Below are 23,118 nucleotides of genomic sequence, written 5' to 3'. Positions count from 1 at the left end.
GTTCAATCAGTAACCAGTGATGATTTTTAAGTAAATGTGCAACCTAATCTGTACGGTGAGCTTGGCAAAGCAATCTGATAGCCTATGAAGACCATATGGCCTATCCAGTCTACCCATCCTTGCCATCTACTATCTTTTCCTGTCTTTTAGAAACCTTATGTGTCTGTGTGCCATTATAGAAAACAAGCATAAGTCAGATTTGATGTGCCCAAAGTGAGTCACAAACAGTTATGCCAGGTCCATTGAAGGCATAAACTTTGCGCCTAAAAGTTCCATGATATGTGCCTAACTTATAGTGCTCTATAAGTTAGTACATGCATTCCCCTCGCATGCTCTCTCTCCATGTATGCCCCCTTGCAATTATGCACTAATGTAGTTACATGCTATTTTATTGGTACATAAGTGCCAATTATCATGCCACTTAGCGTATGGCGCATTAGTACACTCGTACAGTTATAGACTTGCCCTTATGGTCTATTCCACCTCTGATGTTTTTAGCATGGCATCAAGAGCTTCTGCAGTTGCTATGGGATCTAACTCTCACAATTGCAAGCATCTGACCTTCATTTTGACACGCAAGAAAGATTACAGATGTGTCATTCTGTGCCAGTTAGAGAATCTCCTCAGAGCTAAGATGAAAAGTGGCAGTTTTCTAATAAAATAGCTCTTCAAAATACTCAAGTTTCTCTTCAAGGCATACTTTGACCTACCACTCTTCTTTCTAGGAGGTTTCTGAATAGAGTTTTGAGAAGACCTTACTACTCTTAAAGGAGGAGGATCCTCCATTTTCTCAACAGAGGATCCAGAAACCATAGCCTGCTCCAGAAGAAGTTTCAATAGGTTCAAGAAGGACATAAGCAAACTTCCAGTTTCTATTAGGGAGACTAAGTTTTTGTGTAAGCAATTGAGAGGAGATTATGCTGGGCCATTGTATAATTTAATATTGAAGAATATTCATTACCAATCTCTAGACTTCTAACTTCCAGGTGCTGGGACTGAACCAAGCTCCTGCAAAAAGGACAGGTTTATTCTGACCCCTAAATCCCTTACTTCTCAAATTGACTGGCTTAGGTGAGAAACTACCTGATATTTTGTCCTAAATTTTTAAGGCTTGTTGCTTAATCAATTTAATTAGCACTGGGAAACCTCTCTTTCTGTCTTTCTTTCTTTCTGTTCCTGCCAAGCTCTGATAAAGGGGAGGGGCATTTTTACAGAGCTGAAACTGCTAGAATTATTGGCAATATCTAGATTTATTTAAAAGGAAAGTTATTAATATCTAGGGCAGTTTTAAAAGTAAAATAAACTGTAAGGTCCTTGATCAGACACTACCATTTGGGTCCATTAAGCTAGAGAATTCCCTTGATAGCAGCACTTAGCTGACACTTTGGGACTTATAATCCCACCCACCCCAGGGTTGTCCACTCATTTATAGACAAACCAAACCTCATTAACTTTACTCCTCAGTCATACACAGGCAGTCTTGCACGCTGATACTCCAACATAGTACACCTGTTCATACCCATTTCAACCAATCAGGATGACTTTTATTCTCTGCAATAATTGTGCTGCTTTAGTTTCAAGGCAAATCATCTGGAAACTTAAAGCTTGTCCTATCTGTCTTCAGCTATCTACTTTAAAACAAGAGCTCTATAAAGTAATGCAAGAATTAGATGCAATTAAAGCAACTTATAGGACTGTGCAGAATCATAACTTCTCACCACTGCCTCAGAGAATAAAACCACAAAGGAACAGATGGCTCACAGTAGGCTCAGGCAGAATTCGTCATGTGACACAGAAGCATCCGCCCGCACAAGTGTTGCCACTACAAAATTCTTTTGCTCCACTACAGCACTGTGCTGTTCCTGAAACTAAAATTGAAGCACAAGAAAAAGAAAAAGCAAGGAAGAGGGAACAAAAAGAGGAGAAGGTAACCAAAGAGAAAAGACACTCACAAATCACTAAACCCAAAACCCATACTAGGAAATGTAGTTGGAAAGCAATGACCACAAATGCTCACAGTCTAAGCAATAAAATTCATGACCTTCAAGCCCTGATGTTGGAGACTGACTTGGACATAGTTGCAGTCACAGAGACATGGCTCAATGGTTCCCATGAATGGGATGTAAACATACCAGGCTATAATCTTTTTAGGAAGGATAGAGAGGGACGTAAAGGTGGAGGAGTAGCTCTGTATGTGAGAGATGATATCGCAGCAACTGAAATGACAGGGAAGTGGGGAAAGGAAGAAGCGATATGGATCACCTTAAAAAGAGAGGATAGAACCTTGGTCCACGTTGGTGTTGTCTACGGACCCCCGACACAATTGGAGGAACTGGATAAAGATCTGTTCGCTGATATTCAGAAGTTGGGGAAGAAAAGAGAGGTTCTGTTGTTGGGAGATTTTAATCTGCCGGATGTAGATTGAAAAGTTCCTTCTGCGAAATCGGAAAGAAGTAGAGAGATTGTGGATGCTTTCCAAAGTGCTCTGCTCAGACAAATGGTGACGGAACCCACGAGGGAGGGAGCGACGCTGGATCTGGTGCTCACGAATGGGGATAGTGTGTCAAATGTCCGAGTGGCTGCGCACCTGGGAAGCAGTGACCATCAAACGGTTTGTTTTGATATAACGGCTCATGTGGTTAGCGGCCACTCTAAACTCAAAGTCCTGGACTTCAAGCAAACTGACTTTAACAAAATGGGGGAATACCTGAGGAAGGAGCTGATGGGCTGCGAGAACGCACAACACGTGGAAGGACAGTGGTCCAAGCTGAAAGAAGTAATAAACAGGGCCACAGACCTTTATGTAAGGAGGGTAAATAAAAGCAAGAGAAAAAGGAAGCCGATATGGTTTTCAAAGCAAGTGGCTGAGAAAATAAAGGCTAAAGAGTTAGCATTCCAGAAATACAAAAGATCTCAAGTAGAGGAACACGGGGAGGAATACCGGATGAAACTGAAAGAAGCCAAGAGAGAGGTACGTCTGGCGAAGGCACAAGCGGAAGAACAAATGGCTAGAAATGTACGGAGGGGAGACAAAAACTTCTTCAGGTATATTAGTGAAAGGAGAAAGACTAAAAAGGGGATTGTGAGACTAAAAGATACAGCAAAACGCTATGTAGAAAATGATGAAGAAAAAGCCAATTTGCTAAATAGATACTTTTGTTCTGTTTTTACTGAAGAAAATCCTGGGGAAGGACCGAGAGGGACTGGCAAAAGTACACCTGAAAATGAAGTGGATAGAGCACCGTTCACGGAAGAGAGTGTGTATGAACAACTTGGAAAGCTAAAGGTGGACAAAGCCAAGGGGCCGGACGGGATCCACCCCAGAATACTGAGGGAGCTCAGAGAGGTTCTGGCGGGTCCTCTTAAAGATTTGTTTAATAAATCCTTGGAGACGGGAGAGGTTCCGAGGGATTGGAGAATGGCGGAGGTGGTCCCTCTTCACAAAAGTGGTGATAGGGAAGAAGCTGGAAACTACAGGCCGGTAAGCCTCACTTCGGTTATTGGAAAAGTAATGGAAGCCATGGTGAAGGAAAGGATAGTGAATTTCCTGGAAGCCAATAAGTTGCAAGATCCGAGACAACATGGTTTCACCAAAGGGAAATCGTGCCAAACGAATCTCATTGAATTCTTTGACTGGGTGACAGGAGAATTAAATCAAGGACGTGCTATGGACGTCATCTACTTAGATTTCAGCAAGGCTTTTGACACGGTTCCCCACAGGAGGCTCTTGAATAAACTAGAAGGGCTGAAGATAGGACCCGAAGTGGTGAACTGGATTAGGAACTGGTTGACGGGCAGACGCCAGAGGGTGGTAGTGAATGGAGTTCGCTCGGAGGAGGGAAAGGTGAGTAGTGGAGTGCCTCAGGGATCGGTGCTGGGGCCCATTCTGTTCAATATATTTGTGAGTGACATTGCCGAAGGGTTACAAGGTAAAGTTTGCCTTTTTGCGGATGACACCAAGATTTGCAACAGAGTGGACACCCTGGAGGGAGTGGAAAACATGAAAAAAGATCTGAAGAAGCTGGAAAAATGGTCTAACGTTTGGCAATTAAAATTCAATGCAAAGAAATGCAAAGTGATGCACTTAGGGAGTAGAAATCCAAGGGAGGCGTATGTGTTAGGTGGGGAGAGCCTGATAGACATGGACGGGGAGAGGGATCTTGGGGTGATAGTATCTGAGGACCTGAAGGCGATGAAACAGTGCGACAAGGCGGTGGCCGTAGCGAGAAGGTTGCTAGGCTGTATAGAGAGAGGTGTGACCAGCAGAAGAAAGGAGGTTTTAATGCCCCTGTATAAGACGTTGGTGAGGCCCCACCTGGAGTATTGTGTTCAGTTTTGGAGGCCGTACCTTGCGAAGGATGTTAAAAAAAATGGAAGCGGTGCAAAGAAAAGCTAAGAGGATGGTATGGGAGTTGCGTTCCAAGACGTATGAAGAGAGACTTGCTGACCTGAACATGTATACTCTGGAGGAAAGGAGGAACAGGGGTCATATGATACAGACGTTCAAATATTTGAAAGGTATTAATCCGCAAACAAATCTTTTCCGGAGATGGGAAGGCGGTAGAACGAGAGGACATGAAATGAGATTGAAGGGGGGCAGACTCAGGAAAGATGTCAGGAAGTATTTCTTCACTGAGAGGGTGGTGAACGCTTGGAATGCCCTCCCGCGGGAGGTGGTGGAGATGAAAACGGTAACGGAATTCAAACATGCGTGGGACAGGCATAAAGGCATCCTGTGCAGAAGGAATGGATCCACAGAAGCTTAGCTGAAATTGGGTGGCGGGGGGAAGAGGGGTTGGTGGTTGAGAGGCTAGGATGGTGGAGGGCAGACTTATACGGGGTCTGTGCCGGAGCCGGTGATGGGAGGCGGGACTGGTGGTTGGGAGGCGGGAAATACTGCTGGACAGACTTATACGGTCTGTGCCCTGAAAAAGACAGATACAAATCAAGGTAAGGTATACACATATGAGTTTATCGTGGGCAGACTAGATGGACCATGCAGGTCTTTTTCTGCCGTCATCTACTATGTTACTATGTTATGTTAGACACATAATTACTTCACTACTTCACCAAAGACTCAATATGGACTCCATCCTTGTTCCAAACACCGCTGGATACAGCGACCTCAGTACCTGAATAGGAGTTCCTTCCTCAGCTACTACTTCCTGAGTGGACCCCTGCAGGGTCGCTAATCCTTGTGGGCGGGGTGGGGTTGGGAACTGGCGGGGACAGCTTAATGAGTCTCAAGTTGATGTGCTCTCCTGCGCCTTCTAGATACTAACGCGGGGATTCTGGCAGCGAAATGCTCAATCGACTGCTGGAGGGGAGAGGATGCCTTAGCCGTCATGGGAGCGACTTTGACAATCCCCTTTGGTTTTGTATGTGGCATAAAGAGGAAAATGGAAAAGCAGCAGCTAGCAAAAGTGGTCAGGACACTGCCAGCAGCATGTCACCATCTTGACATGCCTCCAGAGTTAGAGTTCTAAGGAGAGATTTACACTGTATATTCTTTACTCATTCCTTGCATTATAGGGGCCCATAATTGTTGCACTCTCTCTGTGCTCCTATTCACTTGAGCAGACATCAGGATTTTTTCAAGTAACAGTCAACTGCACCACCTTTTTCTGGATTGCCCTAGAGAACGCTGTGGAGGCTCTATGTATAACTGATGATGTAGTGAATTTGGGAGTGAGGTTCAATTCACATATAACCATTCGTTCACATGTGTCAGTGGCAAAAATGAACTATAATGTTTTTAAAACATTCATTCACCAATTAAGGCCATATATGACCCATCTCAGCTCTCTGAGCTCCAAGGGAGGATCCCTAGCCTTCCAGTCTGGCCTCTGGATGTTGAAATCTTAAATCTGGCCCTGCTAGTGTAGAATGTGGTGATACACTTGGTACAGGTAAACCACCAAGGTGGAGGAACAGGATCCACTGTGGACAAAAAGGTCAAGCATAGGGGGTAGCGTGATAAACAAAACTCTTCCAGTGATACCAGGGAAACTAATGTTTTCATATACACTTTATTCCATAAACAAGATGATGTTAAAAATGATGACTTGATATGGCACTGTGTTTCGGCTAAAGTGCCAGACTCGGGAGTCTGTTTGTATATGTTAGAGCTTAAATATAGCAAATTATGCTACACAAGAATGCTAAGAGTGAGTAAAGTCTTTACAAAGACTGTCAATCTCAAAAGGCACCAAAGTTGTGTTCTGCCTGAACTGCAATGCAAAATAATCTAAAAGAAATAGTGATCTCAAAGCAGTGTATTGTTTGAACAACAGTGCAAAACACTTGGTGGCAGGCCTAGAGAGATTTGATGGTTACCTCTGCACTGTGTGCTCAACACCAGTTACCTGTTGAAGCTTCTGCAAAATGTAAGATTTTGTGCTTAGTTTATAAAGCACTTTATAGGGGATTACCACATTAATTGGCTGATCCCATTTGTTTCTGGGTACCCATATGCCTATTGAGGTTTTCATAGTTTAGGCATGCTTCCATTGTCTCCCCTTTCAGAAATACATTTGTTGAGTACTAGGCATGCAGTATTCTGATATCATGTTCCACCTTTGTAGAACCTACTTCCACTTAAGATCTGGAAAGAATAGAATTATTTTGCATTTCTTAAAGTGCTAAAAGCCTGGGTTTTATACTTTACTAGTAAAAAAAGGCCCGTTTCTGGAACGAATGAAACAGGCGCTAGCAAGGTTTTCCTGGGAGTGTGTATGTTTGAGAGAGAGCCAGAGTGAATGTGCTGGTGTGTGACAGAGTGAGACTGTCTGTGTGACAGTGTGTGTATGAGAATGAGAGTGTGTGACAGGGCCCCCCCCCCTGTTCCTAATGCCCCTCACCCCATTCCCTCCCCTCCTTTTCCTCCTTCCCACACTTTGGGTTCCTTAAGGCTTTCAAAAGTCTATGTACCCCAGTGGCCCTAACGCCCAGTATCCGGATACCCCACCGCTTTCCTCCTCACCCCTCCCCCAAGATGTAATACTTTCACGTCCTTCATTTTTTTAAAAAAGTGTCCTATCTACCCTGTGTACAAATGCCCGGCATTCAGATTGTGTTCCTCTCGTAAATTTTCATTTTTTTCATTCATTCAGAACTTGCCCCCCCCCCCCCCCCCCCCCCCCCCTGAACACTTTTGGTTCCTTCAGTCTTTTAAAACTGTCCTATGTACCCTGTGTGCTAATGGCCAGCATTGAGATTGTTTTCTTGTCCCAATTTTGCATGTCTTTCAGTCATTCACAACTCCCCCCCACCCCCCTTCTCCAGTTTAACACTTTCGGTTTCCTTCAGTCTTTTAAAACTCTCCTATGAACCCTGTGTCCTAATGGCCAGCACTCAGATTGTTTTGCTTTGCCAAATGTTCATGTCTTTCAGTCGTTCAGAACTTCCCCCCCCCCCCTCCCCCCATTTAACACTTTCGGTTCCGTCAGTCTTTTGAAACTCTCCTATCAACCCTGTGTCCTAATGGCCAGCACTCAGATTGTTTTGCTTTGCCAAATTGTCTGTCACTGATGTCACTGAGGTCAGTGCGTGCCTGCCTAGCAGACCACTTCCGGCAGGCACGGTCCCAAGCCTCCTGTTGGAGGTGAGAATTATTATATAGGACATTTTTATGAAGTATGATGTTTGTGTGTTCTGGTTTTTATTGTATAATTGGTTTTATTTTGTATTGAATTCATAAGCCCTTTGGTGTGCTTAAGAGAAGCGATGGTAAATCAAGTAAAGGGCATAAATCAGTCAATCAACTATGACCAGAGCTAGACAGACAACCTTCAGCTTAAATTCTCCACGTGTGGCAAATTTAATCTTGCTTGTCGACTAAGAAAACAAAGTTATTTTTAAGAGGGTTTTTCTATAACCAGTAGTATAAATGAATTTACATGCCTACCTACCATCCCATGAAGTTGACCTTTAAGCTTAGCCAAGAAATTATGGACCTGAGAGATCCTGAAAGTATGGGATCTGTGTCAACACTGTTGAAAGTCATCTCCCTCTAGTTGGTCTAATTTACCCATTACAGGTAAATAATTTGCCTATATCTGTGGATTACAAATCTTAAAATTTTCAAATGCATTTCCTCTTTAGATTTTTCTTCTTTCTCTCTCCTGATGCACTTTTGTTTTTGGTAATTGGATTTGGTTGTCTCCCATGTCCATTGTTCTGAATCTTTCAGTCTGATTTATTTCCTTGGGTTAGCTTTACTTATATTGATGGAAATGTTTTCACTGTTAATTGAACTGTTTTGAAATTTAAGGAGAAGCATTTTGTGAGAATTAACTGTTTGCTATTCACATTTAATATGATGTGGTTTCGGGGATCTAAAAAGAAATAAACCAGAGTGATATATATTGAAGAACAACAAAGCAAGAAAGTGTGGTCTAATGAGAATGAGAACTGGAAAAATTACAAAATTGAAATTACAAAAATAATTCTACATGTGCCTTTTATCCATGAAAACATTCAGTAGTAATAATTTTAATAATGTAAAATTAACTTTTATTTCCTTTACAGTTTGTGGTGATAACTGTGTGTTTGAAAGCTGGCTTAGAGACTTCATCTTGGACTTTGGTAAGGAAAATCCCTAGTTTACCCTAACATAGTAGCATTAGTATTAATAGAACATCGGCACAAAGTGTGCTTTACTAGGTAAATACATTCTATTGCCAAGTCAGGACTAGGGATAGGCAATTGGTACCAATCCTTTATGCATATATAAATGCCATATCAGTGGTAAATAAGATTGATATAGTTAGAGATGTAGTAACTGATAAACACTTAGGATTATTATTATTTTTTTAACAGAAACATGGTTGATGATGAATGAGAACCCCAAACTGAGAGATCTATACCCTCCTGGTTATAAATTTTTTTATTTGCTTAGGAAGGATAGGCAGGGAGGTGGGCTTGCCATTTTATATAAATCTTTTTAATATTAAATTGTTAGATTTGATTAGTTCTCCCACTATGGAGGTATTGTCATGTGAAATTAGAGATCATTCTTTAATAGGCTCACTTAATTGTGTTTTGTTTTACTGTCCTGGGAAATGGAATGACTGTAGAGTTTCCTTCTATGAGCTTGTTGCAAAGAAATTAGGGATCGCTAACGTTTTTAGTTCATGTTAAAAATAAGTGTGCGCTTAAACGCAGGAGATACCCATATATTCCTATGGGTTTCTCTAGTGTTTAGCGTGTGCTAAAAATGCTACTCTGTAAAAGACCCCCTTAGTGCGAAATAACCATGTTTTACTGATTGGAGATATTAATTTACTCCTTGACGATAATTTGAGTTCAAAAGTTGGAGATGTTACGGAATTTTTAGATTTTTCTTGTCCTAGGTTTAATCAAACCCACGAGCAAGATTTACTTGCATTGTCTAACAAATTTAAGAATTATTGAACTCTGGAGTGTTATTCGTGTATGTCAGTGCCATGGTTTGATCATTTTCTTATTGATTTTGTACTGTCTTGGTGAGAGAGTTCCAGCTCAGAAAAATAAGAATAGGCAAGTTAGATATTCGAGAGGCAAAATTGAGCCTTCTAACTTTGGCATTTAGGTGATTCTGAGGATTTGATTTCCAATTGGAATATAGTAAATAAGCATATTTTGGATGATATTGTCCCTTCAATTTTGAAGGTCTAAGATATTAGATAATCTAATAAATGGTTTTTCATGAATTGCTTCCTTTGAAAAAGAGTGTAGACAAAAAGACAGATTATGGAGGAAAGTTCCTACAGAGACAAATAAATATAATTAGTATTCTGCAGTTTGTGCGTATAAGAGAATAATATCTGATAAGAAGAAAGAGTTTTACTCAGTGGGTGCAGTCCCCAATCTGAACTATACCTGTGCCTCAACCGGTAGCCAGTGCAAAGTAAACAATTATGGTGCTATTGGATAAAATTGACTAAGTACAGAACATGGCAATTAGATTGATTTTTCTCTATCTGTAAACTTCGCAAGAAAGCTTTGGCACAGCCTGAAAAAAATACTATCGCAATAGTCAATTCTAGAAAGTAATTAGAGACTGAGCCACCTATTCTGAAAGTAGGAATATTTTTTAACATGACAACTTTTTCAATAAGAAAAATGACTTCTTAACAAGCTAAAAATATGAGATCGCATATTAAGCATACTATCTAGCTTGACACCAAGCACCCTAGCTGACTTGTCAAAACTAAAACAACCTGGCCCTATATTAAACTGTAGACAGCTAAAAGGATGATCATCCGGTCCCAACCAAAGAAATTTCATATTTTGATTCTTTAATTTAAGCCTATGAATCTTGATCCAGTTCACTATTGTAGAAAAATAGTTTGTTATACCTGCTAGAGTTTCAGACAAATCGGAAAGTACAAGAGACAAAATCGAAATATCATCAGCATATATAAAAGAATAATAAAATTAGCTTGGTCCAAAGGAGCTCCCAGTGATTGCAACAAGACTTTTTTTTTTTAGATTTTGCTCACACCTTTTTCAGTAGTGGCTCAAGGTGAGGTACATTCAGGTACCCAGGAGGGCTCACAATCTAAGTTTGTACCTGAGGCAATAGAGGGCTAAGTGATTTGCCCAAGATCACAAGGAGTAGTAGTGGGATTTGAACCAGCCACCTCTGGATTTCAAGACCAGTGCTCTAACCACTAGGCCACTCCTCCACTCATTAAATAGAGTGGGCAACAAAGGAGAGCCTAGTGGAACACCACAGGGCGATCTCCAATAATCTGACATTCCATCATTCCATTTTACAGAATAAGACCTACTAGTGAGAAAACCTTGAAACCATTTTAAAACTAGTCCAGAAATTCCAAAATTATTCAGTGTGTACAACAAGATCTCATGATCGACCAAATCAAAAGTACGCAAGAGGTCAAATTGAACCAAGATAGCACATTTACCTTGGCTCAGCAGAGTTTTACCCAAAGCAACAATCAAACCTACCACAGTTTCCGTACTTTCTTGACTTCGAAATCCAGACTGAGAATGATGTAAAATATCATATTTATCCAAATATGTCTGAAGTTGTTGAACAGCAAAACCCTCCACTAAGTTTGTTATTAGTGGTATGGAGGTAACAGTCATATAATTATTAACCTCAGTTAAATTTCCATTAGGAATCTTAGGAATAGGAGTAAGGATAATACTACCTTTATCAGAAGAAAACCTCCTGAAACTGAATACTAATCCAGTTAGTCAATAAATGTAAATATAATGGTGAGGCATGGTTCATTGAGGGCCCCTTTTACTAAGCTGCAGTTTTGACGTACGCTGTGGTCCCCTTTTACAGCAGCGGGCAAAAGGCTGTCAGTTTTGGGTTTTTTTTAAAGAAATGGCCATGCGGTAAGTGAACCATTTGAGACACGGCCATTTAGGGACAGCACTTACTGCCTAGAATTGACTATTGTATTTTTTTCAGTCTGTACCAAAGCTTTCTTGCAAAGTTTACAGATAGTACAGAACACAGCAACCAGATTGATTTTTCTCTTAGTCAATTTTATCCAATAGCACTATACTTGTTTACTTTGCACTGGCTACCAGTTGAGGCACAGGTATAGTTCAGATTGGGGACTTGTAGTCTTTAGGATGTTGTATGGTGAGGTCCCATATTATCTAATAAAAATGCTTAATATTTCTACTAAGTCTGATCATCTAAGGGGACAAAATTTGTTACATTTCCCTTCTTTACATAATGTTAGGTTTTTCTTTTACTTCCTATAAGATAGTATCATCTTGGAACTCATTACCATCAGAATTTCAAATAAAAAGTAATTATCTCCTTTTTAGGAAGTCGCGTAAGACTTTTTATTTCAAAAATATTTTAATGCATAATTTTAGGTTTTATTTTTCTTATAATTTTTTTTTTTACTTTGTGGTTAATATGTACAGTCTGAACAATTAGGGCACTGTTTACTAAGGTACATTAGTGTTTTTAGCACACCTACACTTAGTGCGCACGCTAACCATGTAGGCACCTATAGGGATATTGTAGGCACGTACATGGTTAATGCTCGTTAAAAATGTTAATGCGCCTATAATGCTGCTTAGTAAACAGGGCCCTTAGTTCATTCTTGCCTCTCTGTGACCCACTTGGAACTATTTGTGGTATTAACAGGATATAAGTCCAGAGTAAAGCAAAGTACATATATGAGGAGTGTCAAAAATATAAACATCCATGTACAGTACATAGTTTATAAAACAGCATCACAGGTAGGCCATAAGAACATTGACATACTTTCTAATAAATTTGATAACACAGCCCTTCTATTTGTAGAGAAGGCAGGGGTTGTACCAATAGTAAGGGGTTATTTCAATATGTCATTACTATCTGTAGATGTTAGCCCTTTCATTGAAACATATTCAAGGATTCAGATTAGTTTTCATACTGTGCAAGATTACAACTTGCTGTAAAGTTACTGTCACTGAGATGCTGAAAGCAAACATGCATTTTAGCTATAGCAATTTGAATATAGTTTGCAGGGCTTATTTCTGATTTGGGACCAACCTTTTTTGATGCACTAATACAGAGCTGGAGGCGGGCAATTTAGCACATCTGGTCAAGTGAAAAAAGTGTACCTTCACCGTGTATGTGACACATGACATCACTAACTGATTTAAAACATAACACTTATTAATAATCTATAAACAGACATAAATTTGGCCCTTGAATGTGTACACTGATGAGATTGTTGACCTCTCCTCAACTGATTATTAATCTGTACTTTAATCAGGAGAGTTTCAAAAGTAGTGTGTGATTTTTGATTACATTAATAATTAGGTTCTGGATCTCATCAACAGCAAAGCAAATTCCAACCAGTACATTGTGATGCACCACAGAACCCTGCCAAAAACATGCTAAGTAACTTTATAGCAAATTTGTGATTCTATAACAGCGCTACTCCAGGAATCACGCAGAAATACTTCTGAAAAGCAGCACTGGACATATAATAGTGGGCCCTAAAACATGAATATCTCTCCAACTGAGAAAACAGAACACCCCAGAGTGCTACAGCTACCTATATAGAGAATAAACACTGGCAAAATCTGTCACACAAAGCCAAACATAGACCAATGGTGCACTGTGGGTCTGCAGTGCAGGGGACCATTGCTTACCTTTGCACCCCTCCAGGTGTTTTATTCCTAGACTACAGCAGGAAAGCAGTTGGTGGTGCAGCAGGCCTTGTGCTTCTCTAACATCTTCATGTCACCAGTGCCTCTCCAACCCACATAGTTCACAGCTCAGATCAGCTACTTGACCTGCATGGTGCTATGCACATTTCTACCGCACATCAGGAAAGACACTGACTAGGGGAATGGGTTAGAGAAACACATGACTTCCCATGCCATGGACCACCATTGTCCTGCTATCAGCTGCAATAAGATGTGACTGAGTGTGAGGAGAGAAAAGAGGTGATGGATTTTTTTGTAGGTAGAGGCATTAATTAGGTACTTAAAAGAATCAGAGCCCAGGCTACTATAGCCTAAAAACCCAAAATTTTGATTATTAAAGCAATAATCATGATATTCCCTCAGCTGCTTCAGGAATGAACCTGTAAAAACACATAATTGGACATCATACTCTTAAAATATTCATTTAAAGTTGAATGTTGTAATTTTGTATCATTTTAATAACACCAACATAACTTATTTCTAGTGCCAACTGCCAGCTACATTATGAAGTAATGCAAAACCCTGAAAAAGACCACTCAGAGTCTAGAGCAAACTTGCCAAACAAAGTAGCACAGCCAGAACTCATTAGCACCATGCTTACCTATGAAAGGTAGTGCTACAAATATTACATCAGTATTTAGAACAATACATTGCCTACTGAAAATACAGGACTGCTACATATTCCTACTTGCAAAACAATTTTAAATTTTTTGTGCAGAATTCCCCCAGGAGTAGCTGCTAATTCCTGGGGGTAAGTAGCATTGAATCTGCTACTTTTTGAGATTCTGCCATGTACTTGTGATCTGGATTGGCCAGTTAGAAACAGGAAATTAGGCTAGATTGATCTTTTGGTCTGACCTAGGGCCCGATGCACAAAGGTAGCCGTAAAATATGACAGCCTTTGCAACTGCCTGCTTGTACTTCTGTCCTCTCCGACAACTCCAGAGCAACCTTAAAATATGCTATTTAAATTACGGCTACTCTTGAATGTACATCTCCCGGAATACACATTAGAATACTAATGAGCTCATTGTAATACATTTGCATGGAGTTCTTGATGGCTGCTAATGGCACTCATTAGAGCCACAAAAAAACCATTTGTTTATCACTAGCTAGAACCAGTCTAAAGCAAATGTTACTAGTATGGTAAGCTTTGTGCATCCGGCCCCTGGTATGGTAACTCTTAGGTTCTACAGGATGTGTTATACGGTGAAGTTTTTCCTCCCTCCTGATTTCCCGTATTATTTCATATATATATCACACTGAATGGTTTCTGATCTTTAAACAAAGTGTAATATTAGACAGAGGGAGCTTAAGTAAACACCTAACACATTTTTTAAATTATTATTTCATTTATTTAAGAAACATCATTATGTAACGCCCATATCAACCATGTAAAAAAAAGTAGCTGTCCACTTAACCAATTGTCCAAATTTAATTAATTTTCAGATTAAGCTGATTCAACACAGCCGGGCTCGATTGCAGCCAACTCTGTTGAATCTAAACCACTATATATTGAACCTTACCACAAGAGTGGTCACCACAAACGTTTTGCAAGAATGCTTTTGCCTATGTTCAAAGGAAATTCCAGAAAAGATGAGGGAAAAGAAGTTGCTGAAATGCCAGTCTGGATAGGGTTATAAAGTTCTGGAACTTCACCGAACCACAATGAGAGCCATTGTCTCCAAATGGAGAATAGTTGGAGCAGTGGTGAATCTTCCCAGGAGTGGCCAGCCTGACAAAATTACTTTAAGGGCACAGCAACAACTCATACCTAAAGTCATAAAACTTCACAGAAGAACACCCAAAGAACTGCAGGCCTCTCTAGCCTCTGCTACGTCAGTGTTCATGACTCCACAGTAAGAAAGAGACCGGGCAAAATGGAATTCATGGGAGAGTAACAGGGCAACTTATACTATCCAAGAGTAACATCAGTGCTCATCTCACATTTGCGGAAATACATCTGGATGATTCTCAAGCCTTTTGGGATACTGTACTTTGGAGAGACAAGTTAAAGTGGAACTCCTTGGACAACACAGGTCCCATTATGATCATCATAGTAACAGTCAAACATGATGGTGGTGGTGTGATTGTGTGTGGATGCTTGGTTTCCTTAGGACCTGGAAAACATACCAGAATTGAAGGAACACTGAATTCTGCACTATACCAGAAAATTATTAAGGAGAATGTCTAGCCATCTGTTCATGAGTTGAAATTGAAGCCGAATTGGTTATGTATCAAAACAAAGATCCAAAACACAAAAGCAATTTACATTTGAATGGCTGAAGAGAAACAAAGAAAGTTTTGGATTGGACTAATAGAGTTGCTGTGCAAGTACTCGAAATTCATGTGTGAAAACCTGCAAATGTGTTTGAATTAAAGCAGTTCTACAAAAAAGAGTGGGTAGAGATTACATAAGTATTGCCATACTGGCGCAGACCGAAGGTCCATCAAGCCTAGCATCGTGTTTCTAACCATGGCCAATCCAGGTTACAAGTATCTGGCAAGATCCTAAAACAGTAAAATACATTTTAAGCAGCTTATCCTAGCAATAAGCAGTGGATTTTCCCGAAGTCCATTTTAATAATGGCTTATGGACTTTTCTTTTAGGAAACGATCCAAACCTTTTTTTAAAACCCACTAAGCTAACTGCTTTTACTACATTATCTGGCAACGAATTACAGAGATTAATTATATGTTGAGTGAAGAAATATTTTCTCTGATTCAAATTAAATTTACTACTTTGTAGCTTCATTACATGTCCCCTAGTCCTAGTATTTTTGGAAAGAGTAAACAAGCGATTCACGTTTACCCATTCCACTCCTCTCATTATTTTATAGACCTCTATCATATCTCCCCTCAACCGTCTTTTCTCCAAGCTGAAGAGCCCTAGCCACTTTAGCCTTTCCTCATAGGGAAGTCGTCCCATCCCCTTTATCATTTTCGTCGCCCTTCTGTACCTTTTCTAATTCCATTATATCTTTTTTCAGATTCAGTGACTAGAATTGCACACCATATTCAAGGTGTGGTCGCACCATGAAGCAATACAAAAGCATTATAACATCCTCATTTTTGTTTTCCAGTCCTTTCCTAATAATACCTAACATTCTATTTACTTTCTTAGCCACTGCCGCACACCGAACAGATGGTTTCAACATATCATCAAAAATGATACCTTGATCCCTTTTGTTGTCGGTGATTCCTAATGTGGAACCTTGTATTACGTAGCTATAATTCAGGTTCCTCTTTCCCACATGCATTATGTTGCATTTGCTCACATTAAACGTCATCTGCCATTTGGATGCCCAGTCTTGTAAGGTCCTCCTGTAATTTTTCACAATCCTCTTGTGATTTAACAATTTTGAATAACTTTGTATCGTCAGCAAATTTAATTACCTCACTAGTTCCATCTCTAGATCATTTATAAATATTTTAAAAAGTAGCAGTCCCAGCACAGACCCCTGGGGAATCCCACTATCTACCCTTTTCCATTGAGAATACTGACCATTTGACCCTACTCTCTGTTTTCTATCTTTTAACCAGTCTTTAATCCATAGTAGAATACTACCTCCTATCCCATGACTCTCCAATTTCCTGTGGAGTCTTTCATGAGGTACTTTGTCAGATGCCTTTTGAAAATCCAGATACACAATATCGACCGGCTCACCTTTATCCATGTTTGTTCACTCCTTCAAAGAAATGTAATAGATCGGGGAGGCAAGATTTCCCTTCACTAAATCCATGTTGGCTTTGTCTCATAATCCATGTTTTTGAATATGCTCTGTAATTTTGTTCTTTATAATAGTCTCTACCATTTTGCCCAGCACCGACGTCAGGCTCAGCAGTCTATAATTTCCCGGATCACCTCTGGAACCTTTTTTAAAAAATCAGCGTTAGTTGGCCACCCTCCAATCTTCCAGTACCATGATTGATTTTAAAAGTAAATTACATATTACTAACAATTGTTCTGCAAGTTCATTTTTCAATTCTGTCAGTACTCTGGAATGAATACCATCCAGTCCAGGCAATTTGCTACTCTTCAATTTGTCAAAATGTGCCATTAGTTCCTCCAGTTTATAGTGATTTCATTCAGTTCATCTGACTCATCAACTTTGCATACTATTTCTGGCACCGGTATCTCCCCCAAATCTTCCTTGGTGAAAACCGAAGCAAAGAATTCATTTATCTCTCCACTATGACTTTTCTTCCCTGAGTTCCCCTTTTACTCCTCTGTCATCTAGCGGTCTAATTGATTCTTTTGCTGGCTTCTTGCTTTTAATATGCCTAAAAAAGTTTTTACCATGTGTGTTTGCCTCCAACACAATCTTTTTTTCAGAGTCCCTCTTGGACTTCCTTATCAGCACTTTACATTTGACTTACCATTCCTTATGCTGTTTCTTATTATTTTCAGTCACATCTGTCTTCCATTTTCTGAAGGATTTTCTTTTTAGTAGCTTCCTTCACCTCACTTTCTAACCATGCCGGCTGTTGTTTGGTCTTCCTTCTGCCTTTTTTAATACATGGAATACATTTGGCCCAGGCTTCCAGGATGGCATTTTTGAACAACACCCACACCTGATGTAAATTTTTGACCTTCGCAGCTGCTCCTCTAAGTTAGTTTTTTTTCACCGTTCTTCTCATTTTATCATATCTCCTTTTTGAAAGTTAAATGCTAACGTATTGGATTTCCTGTGTGTACTTAACTCCAAAGCCTATATCAAATCTGATCATATTATGATCACTGTCATCAAGTGGCCCCATCACCATTACCTCCTGCACCAGATCATGTGCTCCACTAAGGACTGGGTCTAGAATTTTTCTTTCTCCTGTTGGCTCCTGTACCAGCTATTCGATAAAGCAGTCATTGATTTCATCAAGGAATTTTGTCTCTCTAGCATGCCCTGATGTTACATTTAACCAGTCAATATCAGGGTAATTGAAATCATCCATTATTATTGTGTTCCCCAGTTTGTTAGCGTCCCTAATTTCTGATGACATTTCTACATCTGCCCATCCTGGCCAGGTGGACGGTAGTACACTCCTATCACTATTCTTTTCCCCTTCACACATGGAATTTCAATCCATAGGGATTCCAAGATGTGTTTTGTTTCCTGCGGAATTTTCAATCTATTTGATTCAAGGCGCTCCTTAACATAAAATGCTACCCCTCCACCAATTTGATCCACCCTATCACTATGATATAATTTGTACCCTGGTATGACAGTGTCCCACTGGTTATCCTCCTTCATCAACAATTATGTGAAAAACTGATAAAAAAATTTTAGGAAGCATTCAGTTGTAATTACTGCTAAATGTGGTGCAGTAATTATTAAGTGGGTGAATAACTTGGTTGAATAACTTGGTTCTTTAAATAATTATAATAAAATAACTTGTTATGTTTACTCAGCGTACATTTGTCTAAAACAGCATACATTTTGTTTAAAGATAGAAACCATTCAGTGTGACATTTATGCAATAATGGAGGAAATCAGGAGTGAGGAAAAGCTTTTTCACATCACTGTATATATAAAATAGAATTTGTTCCTCAATTTTGTGCAATTGCACAACATTTTTTTATCATTTCTGGAATTACTTCACTACAGTTCTGAGGTAAGTCTGTAGTTTTAAAGACAAGAATATTTTAGTTAAAGATGAACTTCATATTCCCAGTGTGTATGATCTCAGTTTAGATGTCTTCAAAGGAATTTCAAATGTTCTAGGACAAACTGTACAGTAATGTAATGTGTTTGTAGTATGTATTTTACAGATGTTATACACATCAGTCTCTGATGTTTCACAGAGATTCAAGTAAAACTTTGACCCTCATTTATGAAGGTCTGTTAACATTTTAACAAATGTTAATGCATGTTAAGCATATAGCAGTTCTATAATTAGGTGCATCATTACCACATTGTGAAAAGCTATTCTATAATGGCATCTGGGCACCCAGATTCTGTTACAGAATACTAATGTATCTTGGTATGGGCGTACCTAAAATATATACGCCTACAGTTACACCTGCCAAGACCTGGCATTATTGTAGTATAAAGATGGCAAGGGTGCATGTAACTTAGTTTACTGTAAGTTACATGCATAAGTATGAGACACGCCTGTGCCCCTGCCTTGCTCATGTGAATGCACCCTGTCATTTATGCACTATGCCAATTATGCTTACCCTTACAAAATAGTTCTTAGTAATTTTGCTGACACTTGTTCATGTAAATGTACACTTACTTGCAAAAGTGTTGGTATTCTGTACATGTACGTACACAAGTGGCATGTAATTGCAGGTGCCCAGTTACAGAATTGCCCTTTTAGTAAATTTAGAATAATGGGGCTTGCATTATTTAACATGTTAGATTGCATTAGTGCATGCTAACAATTTAATGCAGCTTAGTAAATGAGGCCCTTTATTTTTTGAAAAGTAAAAATACTCTACATATGAAGATTAGGAAATATTCTCATGTATTTTATATTGCATATGTTAAGCAGAAGAAAATGAATTTCAAACTGAGATTGCAATGTGCATTTTTTTTGAAAAGCCACACATTTTGCTCCATAGAGAACACTTACAGCCGAATGCCAAATATAAAACAGAAATTCACAGAGTAGTAAAACACAGAGACAGCAGGAACCCTGGCCATATATTTATAGGAGAGTCAAGACCTAAACATAAAGGACGTATTACTGAAAACTTAGTATAGCAAAAACTGAATTAGTCCTTGTTGAGATACCAGATCAAAAAGGTACAAAAATATGTAGCATTTGAAATAAAGTATGATTGTAAAAATGCATATGCACACTGAATCTTGCTGTCTTTTTTTCCCACAGTTTAGTCACATAGCCATTTGGGGCAGCATTGTTCTCTGGGTGGTGTTCTTTGGCATTTACTCTTCTTTGTGGCCTGTTATTCCTCTGGCACCTGACATGTCTGGCGAGGTACTGTGTCCTTTTCCAAATGTTTTATCTCTGTAATTTAAAATGTGATTTTTGTGTTACTTTTTATCTTTGTTACTCTTAATGTCAACAGGTCATATATAGAAACTGGTTGGATTAACACAAATCTGAAATCTGCAAAGTTTTAATTTTTGTCAAAGTGTGAGCCTTTTTAATATTTCCAACCAAATGGCATGTTGCCAGCAAATTATACATAAAGGATCTCATGGAGCAAAATAAGCTTAATGGAATGGGACCAAATTTGACATGGGAAAGAACAAGCGAAAAGATGCATCAAGTTCAAAAATGGGTCAGACTAGAAATAAAGTCCTCAAAGAAAGGGCCCAATGTATTTCTATAGGAGAGGGAATTCAGATACATTGAAACACAGCAGTTATGGAATTGTGCCTCTTAACCTCCCCCGCCCCTACCCCAACCATCTCTTAACATACACAAAAACTCATAGAAACACATGCTGATTTGCACACACATTCTTATGCACACAAAGACCTGAACATAGAGATATATGCACACATGCATTGACATGCAGAATGGATGGAAATTATTCCATGAGACATGCTCCAAATGCTTTTCCCACCATAACCACTTCCTAACCCCTCTTTCCCTCACTGCCACACCCCTATCCCTCTTGGGCTAGATCTGATTGATTCTCATATGTATTTAATTCTCCTTGTTGCAAATTCTACTGTGAATCATATTGAATGAATCATACAAATTTCTTACTAGTTGCTATGTACTGTACAATGGCGCCTAGCACTAAACCATATAGTTTGGGCTAATAAAACTTAGTGAAGAGCCAGAGAAACTTGGAAACTAAGAGGAGAAAAAGGTTTTACTTAAAGGCCAGGAGGAAGCATTAGAATGAGTGTTGAATCTATGAAACCTATTAGAAGCATGCCCTAATAGTGCAGCCAAAAAATTGAAACCGTAGGCCCACTGTACTACAGAAAATCCCATGCAGATAAATTAAAGTGCTTACTAGGAAGCACTTGAAACTTTTTTCCTGCTCATTCTACATAAACTTTCTTCACCATTTATATGACTGGTGAACATGTCTGTTTACAAATTATATCAACATGACAGAGCAGATCAAATTGGTAGAGAGGCGCCACTTTGTTATGTATGGCCCAGAGTCAAGTAATCTATTGGAATTAAGGGCCTGGTACTAGATTGGTGTGCATCATTTTTGACTGATCATTCTGTATTTCAGCTGAAATTTTTATAGATACAAATTTCAAGGGTGATAGGGAAGAATATAGGAGCATTTGTTAGGGTCATAAGTTTGCATGAGGTGTGGACATTATTTAAAAATACCATTTTGAAAGTCCACATAAAATATATTCTACTCCTGGGGTATTTTGAACAATGAGGCAATGTAGAATTTGCGCAGAATTCCCCACCAGCCCAAAATTCTGCACTTCTGCAGAATTTGACGCAGGCAGTTGGTAGTAGCCACAACAACTGGACATCTTCACCATCTTCACTCTCCCTCCTTGTAGTGATCCAAAGGAGGCAGTGCACTGCTGTATCTTAGGCTGTGTGCGCCTACTCTATGGCCTTGGTCCTGACTGCTCTTTGAACCTCGCCACTTTATAGAGGTCAACACAGTTTGAAGAAACAGTTGGACCTAAGATGGCAAAGGAGGAGGATGTGGTCCAGTGCCCCTTCTCCTCTTGATCATGAGCACAGGGCAGAGATGGAGGTTGGAGGGGAGCAAAGTGCTACAAGATAAAGAACTTACAAGCTAGGGAGATGTGTGCCAAATGGGAATGGAAAAGCGGGGGTGTATACCAGGGGGCATAGGTTTGAGGGTACTGTAACTAGAGAGTTCTAGAGGGGTTGTGTGCCATGGTGGGGGGGAGTTTGAGAAAGCTGCAGGGAAGGTGTGGCATTGGGTAGGGGTTAGAGAAAACAGTAGGGAAGGTGGGGCACTGGGTAGAGGCTACAGAAAGCTACAGGGAAGGCATTGGATAGGTGATGGAGAAAGCTGTAGGGAAGGTGCAGCATTGGGTAGGGACTGGAGAAAGCTAGATTGGTATATACCATATGAGAGAGGCTGGAAAAGGTTGTTGGGCTGGATAAACTGAGGGGAGTGGTGTGCTTTGGGATAGAGGGTTGACAATGTGAGTGCCATGGGGTGAGGGAACAGAAAGCTGGGGGGGGGGGGGGTGCTGCATGGGAAAGCAGAATTAAAGTAACTGGAGGAAATATGTGCATTGGGAACTAGAGAAGGCTGCAGGGAATATATGGTATGGTGGGGGCTGGAATTTTGAAATTTCAACCTGTGGTTTTATGTTGGGTATACATTAAAAATAAAAACCATGTGGCTAAGAAACCACTAGCAAACAAGCCATACCATATGTCAGTATCTGAAAAAAACTGAATTTTGATCCCTGTCAATACCAGGTGAATTAAGGCTTGTTGGCTTAAGTATATCTTTTAAATTATTTGGAAAGTTAATTTCTTGGCATATCGCTTTTGCAGTACATACATGTGTGCGTGACAGAACTTTGTATATCTCATTTAAGGACACGGTCTACACAATAAGACATTTATACTCAATATTAAGGCCACTCAAGCATAAATAAACTGGGTAGGGACTCAGTCTGATGGTGGGAGGACAGCTTCTACATTTAGGACCAGGCCCATTTAATATACTCCATGAAGAGGAGTTAAGAGGAAAGTTGGCAACACAACCACCATCTAAAATTTCAGCTGGGTAAATGTACATAGCTCAGCTGGCAAACAGCCTGACAAATCCAGCATTCGCTGTATTAGAACAAAAACTATGCAATCTTTCTATTTTATTTTTTGCAAACTCACCTATTATGCTCTTTGCTGTTTAAAACAAAATGTAAAACTGTTTTAGAATTAAGCAAACATCTTGAGAAAGAATACAGCTGTGCTGCACTCCTTATTTTGACGCTTACCTATATTGAATAAACTTTTATAGAATTCTTTAAGAAAAGAATGAACAGAAAA

At 39.6% G+C, this 23,118-nt stretch overlaps 1 protein-coding gene across 1 annotated transcript in view; it reads left to right on the top strand.

Annotated features, from left to right (window-relative positions):
- Nucleotides 1-23,118, top strand: part of ATP8A1 (ATPase phospholipid transporting 8A1) — a 649,985-nt gene that overhangs the window by 574,630 nt on the left and 52,237 nt on the right. Inside the window, 2 exon segments of the mRNA XM_030191344.1 lie at nucleotides 8,530-8,586; nucleotides 20,011-20,118. Coding sequence (XP_030047204.1) covers nucleotides 8,530-8,586; nucleotides 20,011-20,118 — 165 coding nt within the window.

The sequence above is a fragment of the Microcaecilia unicolor genome, chromosome 2, assembly GCF_901765095.1.
Source record: "Microcaecilia unicolor chromosome 2, aMicUni1.1, whole genome shotgun sequence".
NCBI lineage: Eukaryota > Metazoa > Chordata > Amphibia > Gymnophiona > Siphonopidae > Microcaecilia > Microcaecilia unicolor.
This window is presented reverse-complemented; position numbering and strand designations above follow the sequence as displayed.